Source organism: Rhinolophus sinicus, linkage group LG01 (genome assembly GCF_036562045.2).
Source record: "Rhinolophus sinicus isolate RSC01 linkage group LG01, ASM3656204v1, whole genome shotgun sequence".
Classification (NCBI taxonomy): domain Eukaryota; kingdom Metazoa; phylum Chordata; class Mammalia; order Chiroptera; family Rhinolophidae; genus Rhinolophus; species Rhinolophus sinicus.
In genome coordinates this window covers 84,049,048-84,061,650 of record NC_133751.1, presented here as the reverse complement: position 1 = coordinate 84,061,650, position 12,603 = coordinate 84,049,048, and the positions used below count along the sequence as shown (strand labels likewise).

The 12,603-nt window shown below is 32.8% G+C and overlaps 1 protein-coding gene across 5 annotated transcripts in view; it reads left to right on the top strand.

Moving 5' to 3' along the window:
• The window catches only part of ARL13B (ARF like GTPase 13B), a 65,742-nt gene that overhangs the window by 44,182 nt on the left and 8,957 nt on the right, over positions 1-12,603 (top strand). For all 5 annotated transcript variants that reach the window (XM_074333212.1, XM_074333204.1, XM_019755540.2 and 2 more), the window contains 4 exons: positions 3,109-3,214; positions 4,130-4,332; positions 6,951-7,065; positions 10,238-10,463. In XM_074333212.1, coding sequence (XP_074189313.1) covers positions 3,109-3,214; positions 4,130-4,332; positions 6,951-7,065; positions 10,238-10,463 — 650 coding nt within the window. The remainder of the gene's footprint in view (positions 1-3,108; positions 3,215-4,129; positions 4,333-6,950; positions 7,066-10,237; positions 10,464-12,603) is intronic.

The following is a 12,603-nucleotide window of genomic DNA, read 5'->3' as shown; positions in this document are numbered from 1 at the left end:
GCATCTGTTGTGGGATAAATCTTAGAGACAAGAATAACCACAAAGAGATCTTATCCTTCTTAGTGTCTTACTTAAGAAGCTAAGTAAAAACTGGGTAATATTTGATTTAAAATGGAAAAATCAATGTAAGCTCATAATTTAATTTTTCTTTCTTAAGAAAAGTACATTTCCCCTAGCTTTATCCACTGAAAGAGTCTAGAAAACAATGGCAAGTCAATTGCAGTAAATGTCCATAGCACCCAGATTGTGGTCTTTAAAATACCAGTTCCTACTGAAAGGAACCAGGATTCCTTAGGGAAATGGATGATCCAAGGTTTGGAATATTATCTCAACAAAAAAGCAAGAAGATATCAAAGACCACTGGAGTTGTACCAAAAGAACGCAGGAGCCAACACAAGAGGGACTCCCACTGACCAAAAATGGGTAACTTTGAGCCTCAAAAAGAACAGTAACTACAATAAATTGAAACATGTCAAGTATATTTTAAAAATCCGTGAGTCCTAATGACATCCCCCACAAACCAAAGAAAGCAACTTGATCACCTTTGGAGGCTGACAGGGCATCAATTTATTATTGTAAAAATTAGGAAATGAAGGCAAAGGATCAAAGTTTTATCTTGACTTTTTTCTGAATTGTATTTAAGTAAGAGGAAGCAAGTAGTTGATGAAAGCTTACTTTTTAGCAAAAATCCAGCTAGTAAATTCAGAAGGAATATAGAACTAGAAAAGTCATGATTTTATAAGCTCTTATAAAATAATGGAATTTTAGCAAAGGTCATCAATGGTTGCTAAAATTGTTAGATAAAGGTTAATGGGAACTTTATTTTGGATGAATCAGGCTGACTCCGGCGGAATCCACTGACCCATTTTAACATCACTAGAAATGGTGTTATAATCCTCCCAAGTAACAGCACCATCCATGAAATATGTTTGCCAAAAGATTTCAGCTTGAAACTCATCCAGCCTGTATATCTAACTACCAGATGTAGGAAATGCAGAGGATGTATGTTAAATGACCTCATACGGAACGTGTCAAATCATCCAAATGCTAAACACAAGAAATTCCAAAGAAACACAACTTTTTCTTTTTTAAATTAGTTTCAGGTGTACAAAACAAAGTAATAGTTAGACATTTATACCCCTCACAAAGTGATACCCCCCCCAATCTATTATACTACCCCTCTGACATAGCTGTTACAGTGCTGTTGACTATATTCCCTATGCTATATTCCACATTTAATTAATATATAATTAAATATATGTTTAATTATAGTTGACATTCAATACTATTCAGCTTCAGCATCAGGTGTATAGCACAGTGGCCAGGCATCTACACAGTCTATGAAGTGGTCTCCCTAATAAACGAAGAAACAGAACAAAAATACAGGGGGAAAATGACTTATTTTACAAGTACATGTTATCGGAGGAAAGGAAGAGGTGGTGGTGGTGTTCCAGGGTTTGGGGATTTTGTGGCTGGGGGCGATATTGATTCAAAACGATTTAAAAGAATAAATTGTATATTTAGTTTGGATCTGAATTTGGACGTAACACTTGTAAAAAGATATTGAGGAATATTAGTATTCTTTGTTGTAATAGTATTGTGGTAATGTTTTTAATTTTTAAATTTTGGGGTGAAGTGACATGACTAGGGGAAATGTGGAAGATATGTAGATGAGCAAGAATGGCACAATGTTGATAATTTTTAAAGACAGGTGATAAGGGTTCATTAGATTTGTTCTTGTATTTATTAAGTAATATACAAAGGGTGCCAAAACAATGTATACACATTTTAAGAAAGAAAAAAAACTGTATTAAATTTGTAATACTCAATATATACCAATAACAAAAGATGACTACAAGTCACGTTTGACCTCTGCAATTACAAGAGATGCTCAAAGTGGTTACCATCAGTGTCCAGACACTTCTGATTATGGCAAACTACTGCTTGCAACATTGACCAAAGTGTCCACTTGTATCGTCGTGCATGCTGTTTCAGTTTCTTCCTGAAGTACCGCCAGTGTAGCTGGTTTTCTATGGTACACCACATCCTTTAAGGTCCCCATAGGTAGAAGTCAAGGGGTGTTAAGTCAGGAGAACGTTCTCGAATTTCAAATACCACTTCAAAATGGTCTTGCACTCCTTGAACGACAACTGTGCTTCTGCTATTTTCTTTGATTGTCCTGCCTGTCACATGGTGACGCTAACATTCATTTGATTAGCACCGTCTTTTGAGTGAATGTCATACTACACATTGCTACTGTAATTCAATCCAGCTTCGAAAAGTAATACATAGATAACATCTCTTAAAATGTGCATACATTTTTTGGCACCCCCAATATATTTGTCTAAAATGTCTACCAAACCCTGACCAAGATGGTGTTTTATTAAACTTCTGACCTCTGCCATCTGATAGGCAAATCGTGATATTTTGTCGTAATTCCTCTTTTTTTAGAACTTCTTTTGGTTTTTCATTTGTTTTTCCCTAATTTGTTGCTAATTGAATGTAATTTTCTTTTTTGGTTTGTTTTTTGTTTTTTTTTTATGTCTAGTGCTATGCAAAGTAAATTAGATAGAAGTGGCCCACCTTTCCGGTAAATTGCACATTTATGTGGACACATTCACATACTGGAAATGCACATGATTGCAAATATTACAAGCTCAGAATGAATATTTGGGTATTTAAAACATGATACTGTTTGTATTTTAAGAAGATGAGGACTTGAGATAAGGCATTTACATCATGATGCAATGTTTTTTAAGAAGATAAAGACATAATTAATGTGAACATTAGAATTGATGGCTGTGGGCTGTAGAAACTAGTCTACTTCTTTTTCTACTTGCAGCTTTTTTGGTTGGCCTGTTAATCTATTGCTTGTTTTCTTGATACTTTACCTGATTTCTCCTTTTTTTATGCCAATCCTTACAAACTTATTTTAGCAGTAAAATAAAAATGATGAAATAGATACTCTAATACTGTCTAAAACCAGTATGTTCTGTAATCAGTAGGTTTAAAACTTTGGACTGAGAACGTGGTCAAAATATTTTAAGTGGTTGTCTGGTTTATAGCATATATATTTGCTATAAAATGACTTCATTTATACCTCTCTAGGTTGGCAAATAAACAAGACAAGGAAGGGGCTTTAGGAGAAGCTGATGTGATTGAATGTCTTTCTCTGGAAAAATTGGTCAATGAGCACAAGTGCCTGTGTCAAATAGTAAGTTTTTGTTTTGTTTTTTTGCCCTATAAAATATGTTGAGTATAATTCTGTTTTTGTAAAGGTGATAGGCAGCTAACAATAATTCATTAGTGTTTTGAAAGAATTAGTTTTACCCACTGTTCTGCTGATATTACTTAATACTGTAATATTGGATTTCTATTTAGTTGTTACTCTCTTTTCATAAACACTGTTTTGTGATTTCAAAGACTCTAGATTGGCTTTTTGTTTAAGATATTGCTGACAGGACCCATAAGCTATACAAACACGTCATGCTATACATTTTGTAAACAGTATAGAAAACATATAAATACAAACTTTGAACATAGGATAGGTTTACATTTTTCAAAAATCACATCAGGAGTGCTATCATATAATCTTAAAAAAGTTGGACAGATATTTTAATAATTTATTCTGGTTTCAGAAGATGGTCATTAGACTGTCAATCTTAAAAGATATTTACTGCTATAAACTACCTGATATACGGAATTAAAACTTTGTGCTATTTTTTATAAGTAGTGATATTTTGTTCTGGCAATTTAATTTTGTCTTCCAATGAGTTTGTTTTATTATGTATATGTATATATATATTATATTATATATATGTGTGTGTGTGTATCATTATATATTACATTATATGTATAACTATATATATAAAACTTTTATAACTGACACAGTTGACTTCTTATATCATAATATCTCTTATAGCTTATAGATATTATACATAAAATATGCCAACTCCTATGTACTAATGTTAGTGATCATTGCAGAGCTGTGTTTTATAAGTTAAATAAGCAGGTGCTTCATATCATTAATTTAGTGGGTTAATTTTGGTTTACTGATAATTATGGTTTATGAATAGATTTTTTTGTGGAAAACTTAATCTTTAAGTCAAATTAATTGCTGATTTTTTAGGAACCTTGTTCAGCAATCTTGGGATCGGGAAAGAAAATAGACAAATCCATTAAAAAAGGCCTTTATTGGCTGCTACATATCATTGCAAGAGACTTTGATGCCTTAAATGAACGCATCCAAAAAGACACAACAGAACAACGTGCTCTTGAGGAACAAGAGAAACGAGAAAGAGCTGAACGAGTGCGAAAATTACGGGAAGAAAGGTAAGTAGATTAATTTTGTGCTGCAGTGCATTTGAAAAGTCAAAAATACCAAAGCCTTATGAATAATTTTTTAGTTTTATCTGTTCAGTTTCCTCTTTCCGTGTGAAGGAAGACAGCTATTTCTAAGGATCTTTTGCTATACCAGTTAGGGAGATAGAGTTCTAATTTCCTGTAGTGTTATGGTAGTTAAATTTATTCCTTAGGTATTCATTAGTTCTCAGAGTTGGAAAAATGCATCTCCTATTTCTTATGGGTACCTAGCTCAACTAAGATAGAAGGTAAGCTGTTAGTGGATCAATCAACTGAAGCAAAACCTAATCTTCAACACTAGTTTTGTCAGAAAACAGGCTAAATTGTACCATCTCAGTTTAAATCTGTTTTTCAATAATTTAAAAATTATATTCCCTGAAAGGAAACTTTTAAACTAAACTTAGCAAGCTCTGAATTTAAAAAAAAATAATAAAAATAATGGTTGTATAAATTCTACCACAGAATCACTTGTAATAATTTTAATGCTGCAAGAAAGTACTCAGATTTGATTAGAAGTTGAATTTAGTGCTTAATCCGAAGATTTCTCTTTCTTTTCTCCTCTGGATTGTTACACTGTAGGGGAGGGGACAAATGACAAGATGTTTAAGTGAGCTCCTATAAGATCCAAAGTTGTCTTCCATCTACCTAAGTAACAACTTGCCTTCCAGACACTTTAATAGAGTTGCAGCCTGGAAGGCGTGAACCTACTAAACTACCCTTGGTGATGCCTTGGTGAGGCGTTCTCTTACACTGTCCAGGAAATCCTCTGATTACTAGTACTGTGTTTCCTCAAAAATAAAACCTAGCTGGACAATCAGCTCTAATGCATCTTTTGGAGCAAAAATTAATATAAGACCGAGTCTTATATTATATTATATTATATTATATTATATTATATTATATTATATTATATTATATTATACTATACTAATATTATATAAGACCCAGTCTTATATTACAGTAAAATAAGACCAAGTCTTATATTAATTTTTGCTCCAAAAGGCACATTAGAGCTGATGATCCAGCTAGGTCTTATTTTCGGGGAAACACGGTATCTTTCATTTAACTCAGAGATAGGACTTAAAGGAGAGAAATATTTCTAGAGATAACACTCCATCCCCAAGTGCTCAATAATGTGAGGAGGTCATTCATCTAGATCTCTCTTAACATGGATATGAGGTTTTAGTTCCTGGGAGAATCTTGGGGTTTCTATCTTACTATATATTTTCATGACATAAAGCTCAGTACAACCAATCACTCATGTAAGTGTACCTTTTATATATTTATAAAAATAAAATACATGGGCACACTTTCCAGACGAACCCCTTTGCTTTTCCTCCATTAAGAAAACAAACAAACAAAAAAATTGAGTTGGATAAAAGAAATCAAATGTCAGTCATTTGTTTTCAAGTTCTTACCTTTTCCAGAAAGATATTCTCAATCATGTTATGGCAGGCTTTTCTGACACTCATTCCCCTTTCCTCCTTTCTCCTAGCCTCTTGAGCAGTCTCCATAATTAAAAGTAAATTGGCATTTAGAGAGGAGTGATTTATAAAGAAACTTTTTACTTTGTTAAATCCAATCTAATAGGTTCAGACATTTTTGAAAAACTGTAAAACACGTTATTGTTGGTATCTGAAAATAGTACTATTGCTTACTAATAAATGAATCACATTAATAACACTTACTGTCCTATGAGTATGTTCATTTACAGGGGGCTTTCACATATGTTACTTTAGCTGAAACAACCCTATGAGGTAGGTATTTGTATCCACATTTATGGGAAAGCTGAGGCTTAAAGATCCAGATACACATCCAAGGTCACAGAGTAGTAAATTGCAAATCTCTAAATCTTGGTTTCCTAGGTTCAGAATGAAAGAATATATCTTTCCATTGGAAAATATAATTAATAAATGTCGTAGTAATGAGCATTCACATTGCTATACTATACTTACAGCCTAGTTCAGATCTATACTACTCATTGTTCTGTCTTCAGCTACTTGTTTTATAACTTATTACCCTTCATGTATGGGGCAACATTAACTATAAATCAGAGATAGTAAATGTTCCAGTACTAACGAATATGGAAATAGTTATTTAATCTGAGGGATAAGTACAGCTTATTTTTAGAGCCTCTTCTATTGTGTAAAACAACAGTTGTTATTTTGTTCATATATGAAACTTGACACAGCCCTTAAGAAGAGGGTTATTAACAAGAGGACTTAGTTATCTGTGAACATCAGTGAAGAGGACAGCATTGGTTTAGGAGGGTAATTAATGAATTGATAAATATAAACCCTTGGAACATAGAAAAATAATTAATATGCACAATTGACATTAAGGCATCAGTCATAGAGAATGTCATTTTTGTCAACATTTTTTTATTTTAAAATTCAAATGATTGATTTTTATATGGGGGCAGAGACCTGCTACCTGCATAGGGATTTCTGAAAAATCTCTCAGTAATTCAAAGCCATGTCTCGATGTTTAAATTACTGCATTTAATAACCCTTAAACCTATTGTAAGTGTTCTTAAACATGGTTCAGCATTTTCTCAGGAATTCCAAATTTTTTTCCTCAAATAATAGAGAACAAAGAGAGCGAGAGCAGGCTGAACTCGATGGAACCAGTGGTCTGGCTGAGGTGGACCCAGAACCAATTATTGTTAATCCTTTCCAGCCGATAGCAACTGTAATCATTGAGGTATGGATAGTGGCAAATGTGACTTTTATCTCTTAAGTTATAAAGGTGGAAGTTAAGAAAAGTGGGGAGTTGAGAACAGAGGCAGGGAGATAGAAAGAAGTGTTCACCGGAAGCTGATTGTTTCTAAAAGAATTAAATGGGAGACACGGGTTAAAAGTTTGCTGCTTTTGCTTCCTTTTCAAATTTTCCTTCTGAACTAGTATAAAAAGGAAAGGACTTCAGACTTAACTGAGAATGAAATTTAAGATTGAATGTAACAACTATAATAGTTACTATTCTAGTATATCTGGGGTTTTTTTGTCATTTATTTCATATGGTAGTAACATATTTACTCTTATTTACATTGTCTTTGTCCCTGTATTGCTGTTACTGTTTCTTTACAGTCATGTTTAGATGCTTATGATGCATTAGAGTATACAAATGATTTCCTAAATATTTACTCGGGACACTTAAGAATGTTTGAAACTGTAATAAATTATTCTCTCTGTAAATATTATTTATTTTAATTGTCAGAAGTTTTACCAAAATTCATTTGTAGATTTTTAATCATGACAAAGTTGAGGGGTTGTGTGTGTGTGCGTGTGTACGTGTCTGTGTATCTGTGTCTTTGTTTCCGTTTTCCACTGGTGTCCAGATTTGGTACTGGCCCTCAGCAGCCATGCCTTCCCAGAGGAAGAGCTTCCTAAACCATTTACTGGGAGCGCAAAGTGGCAGCTGGCTCACTGGTCCCACTGCCTGTGTGTTCTCCATTCCTCTTCCCCTGTCACTGCCTCCTTCTACACAGGTGCTCATCTGGAAAGGTGGATGCTTGTTTCTCCTTGGGGCTGCTGCTGAGGGAGGCAGCTCCGCAGGTAAGAAGACGATTGGATCATTTTGGTATTGCTTTATTTTGCAAAATAATGGTAATATGAAATAGTTGGTCTCAAGTTGTTTAGGCACCAGAAGGTTAATTGTATTTAATAATTTTATTAGCCCCATTGGTATTTAGCTTAAGCATGTGCTTTTCTAAGTACAGTAAAGCCATCTTAATAACTTGAGTGATTGTTTTGTCTCCATCCTACAAAATATTATGTTTGTCAAGTTTTATTTTATGCTCTTTAAAACATATTGATAGAGAAGAGGGAAATCAAGTTTGATTTTTTACTTTCAAATGTTATATTCTCTACATGTATAGTAAAGCTCACCTTGTAAATAATGACCAATTATTTTGTAGTACCATGGTTACTTGGAAGGTCTTAGCACTTCTGCCACCATTGTATTTTTCACAGCATAAAGATGTACACAATACAGAACAGTGTACCTTCTATTGAAAGTCTCTGAATTAATCAATGGCATGGGGAAAGTAGTCATTGTGCTTTTTAAGCTACAATAATTTTAAGAAGATGATCAATAAAGAAATGAAACAAATGAAAGCAAATTACCTATAGTCTCTTTTATACCAAGCAGATTTTCTTCTTTTCCCCCACAAAACTCCTCCTCTGAAATGTTTGCATTTTAGAGCAGCACCTACATTCCTTTGATTTTTACCACAGATAATAAAAATGGTGAGGTGTTGGTTCCAGAACAGACAGACAGAACAATGGAACACTGATAAACACTGAATATATCTAATTATGTATGAGCATTTTGTGAAAGTTAAAGGTGACATTTCAAATGTGGGAGAAAAGGAGGTTGGAACAACCGAACGATTATTTGGAAAAAAGTAAAATTATTAAACACTAATAACAAATTAAATTCCAGAAGACTTAAATGTATAAAAAAAGAAGCCTTAAAAATACTAGCACATATTATAAACATTTGTATATGTATGGAGGAGGAAAAACTTTCAAATCAGGGTAATTAAGCCACAAATCACAAAGTGAAAATAGATCGTTCTTATTACAGTCAAATTTTCAAGAGCTGTTCTACAAAGTTTAAGGCAATAAAACCCAAGCAAACCCTAATTAAAAATATTTAAGACACATAGGCCAAAAAAAGAACCCTTAAAATTACTGTGAAAATAATGAGAATCTTATAGAAAAGTAGATATTGGGTACCATGGTAGTTCCCTAACAAAAAAATAAAAATGGCAGTAGGGTATTTAATAATTCATCTTCATTAGTAATAAAAACAATAAGCTAAATCAAACCAAAACTGAGGTAAAACATTTATTTATTACTTTGACAGATATAAAAGACTGATAATGAGACACAGCATTGAAAAATATATGGGGAAATATTACTCTCCTGACCTTTCACCTGGGGTATAGATTGACTTTAGTTTTTCTGAATGGAAGTTTGTAGTGTGTCACATTTTAAAATGTGCTTCATTGATACAACAGTTCAACTGTTAGGAATTTATTCTAAAGAACTAATTCAATCTTAGTATTTCTTTTAATAGCAAAAAATTGAAAATAATTTCTTTGTCCATTGATTGGGAATTGGTAAAATAAATTATGATATAACCATTCAAAATGATAATGTAATTGAAGAAAGTAATACTAGCTGACACATACAGCATTATGTAACGCTTTACTAAGTGTCATGCACTATTCTTTTTTTTTTTAAATAAGTTTTATTGGGGAATATTGGGGAACAGTGTGTTTCTCCAGGGCCCATCAGCTCCAAGTCATTGTCCTTCAGCCTAGTTGTGGAGGGCTCAGCCCACTGGCCCATGTGGGAATCGAACCAGCAATCCTGGTACTCAGAGCTCGTGCTCTAACCAACTGAGCCATCTGGCCGCCCCAATCAGGCACTATTCTGAGCGCTTCATATATTCATTGACAAGGAAAGAAATATATATTCTTAAATAAAAACTTCAATTCTTTTTTGTTTAAAAAAACAAATACAAATACGATTATGTAGAGAAAAATAATGCATCACATTTATGTATGTTTGTGGATGGTGTATGTCTGTATGTGTGGTAAAGAAAAGCACCTCTTGATTATATGCCAAATAGTGCTCATCTCTAGATTGTGGAATTACCAGTAATGTTTATGTTCTTTCTTTATGCAATCTGTTTTCTGAATGTTTGCCAATTAGCATGTTTTAATGATATCTTCAACAAGTAATGTTTTAATAGTAATATCACAGTTCCCTGAAACTACAGAATGCTCTTGGATTATTTGATTCTTCCTTAAAACTATCTTAGATGCAACTGTTATAGTAAAGATGATATGTTTCATTTTTGTTAGAATGAAAAAAAACTTGAAAAAGAGAAAAAGAGGCAAAATATGGAGAAAGACAGTGATGACTACCCCCTGAAACATAAAATGGAGCATGAGCACATAGAGACCAAGAGCCAGATCAGTGACAGTAGCCAAAAAAACAATGAGTTTGGAATAGTAGAAAATTATAAGGAGGCATTAACACAGCAGTTGGAGAATGAAGATGAGACAGACCAGCCATCATCAGAATCAGGTGATAAAACTAGTTATTAAATAAAAAGATATACGTATTAATTATACTTCTTTCATTTGTCATGATTATTTTCATAAAAAATGTACTGTAATATTTTTTTGTCTCCAAGTGCAGTATTTATCATGGTTTTTAATTACTCATTAGTCAGTTTGCTAAATTGTGTTTTTATTCACTGTGCTTTGAAATGTAGTCTTTTGTAACTTAAAAGAATTTCAACAGAAATTTTAATTTAAGTTTCATAAATTTGGCATATATTAGGTTGGTACAAAAGTAATTGTGGTTTAAAAGGTTAAAAATAATTGCAAAAACCGCAGTTACTTTTGCACCAACCTAATAGCATAGCCCCAGGAATCCTTCGAGTGTATTTAATACCTTTAAGGCCTATTTGTGTTTTTTGTTGGTGTGTTTCTTTTCAAGCCTCATAATGCGACAATCAACATCATTTCCTTTATTAACTTGCTATTTCTGTAGCATGCAGACATAATTACTTGAACATTTTAAAAGTCTTATCTAACAGCCAGTTTCCTCTTATAAAATGTTCAAATCATAATTACTTTTCTTTTTCTAAGTGGCTATGTTATTTAACAAGAAGTTCATGTCTTTTGGTCTCAGAGAGACAGCCTGTGTTTGGAATCAGACAACCTGATATAGCATCCTGACTTTTCCATCTACTAGATATATCTTGTGTTATATAACGTTCTTTAGTCTTGTTTTTTTTTTTTTTTTTTCCATGTCCATAAGGGAAATAAGCATCATCTTTTTTCATAGGACTTTGAGAGTTACTTATAACCCTATGTTTTTAGCACAGGGCCTGACATACATGGGAGATACCCGATAACCATGACTTCCTTGCCATTCCTAGTTAACAATATGGTTCCGTTGTACAGTATATAAGAATTTTTGTACAGTATCAAAGAGTTGGTGAAAATAAGATCCCAATCCCTGAAGTGGAGATTTGCTAACTTGAATGTTTTGCTATATAAAAAAATAATTAGATTTGAAAGTTATATTTTTTGTAAGTTGGGAAATTTGGGTAGCTATATAGTGGAGTTAACAGAAAGCAAACCTAAAGTGGCCTCTCAATATATTGAGAGAACTCTCTTTTACACTAATACATTGTTAAAGAGCAAAATGATTTGGCAGATGACTTGAAAATAAAGCGTAAAAAGATCTGAGATAGTGAATCATATAACCATAATTATTTGTATTATTATAATTAGCATTTTATAATTTAGAACATGGTTTCAGATGCCATATATATACATGTGTGTGTATATATATATATACACACATATATATATATATAATTTAACAAGAAATCCTAGGGCATATTATTCCCATTATATAGAATAGGAAACCAGGGACTTGGAGGGACTGAGTAACTTATTTAAGATCATGTCTCATCTGTGACTGGGCTGAGACCCCACTTCAGATCATGTGTTCTCTATCTTATGCTCTTCCAAGACCTTGAGCTACTTGCCCAGGCTATAAAATAACAGATCATTCAGGAGGCTGTCTTTCCTTTCTCCAGTTGTAAAGCTCCCAGCTTTAATTGTAAAATGATGTCTTTGTTTCTATTTGAAGTAAAATGTCTCAAATGACACTAATCTATTTAGAAAAATAACATGTTTCTAAATATGTATGTTTATATTTCTCATTGCTTTGTAGGTTTCATGGATTGAGCATTTCTTGTGTAACAGAATACCCATTTTCAAAAATATATTACATATCTATAAATTTAGCAGTTTGGAATTGTCAGTGAAAATATTTCAGTAATTATGACATTTGGTTATTTATCTACATAACCTGCTTTACATTGTTTAAGTTTACACGTTAACAACATAGATGTCTTTAAAATGTTTATATGTGCTTAAGTGAGAATCTGTAAAAAGTTATCATTAGGAAGAACAAAAATTCAATTCTGCAGGGTCCAATCATGTGATTTTGGTTGTATATATTTATATTGGGCATACCTTGTTTGGGGGTTATTTTAATGGGTAATGTGCTTAGCTTTGATTGGGATCTTTTTTTACATTTTTAAATAATTATTTTTGGACTATTTATACCTAGAATCATGATATATATCCTACTGAGATAAATTAACACCTCTCCTATTTCCGTGGGCCATTTTGAGTTTTAT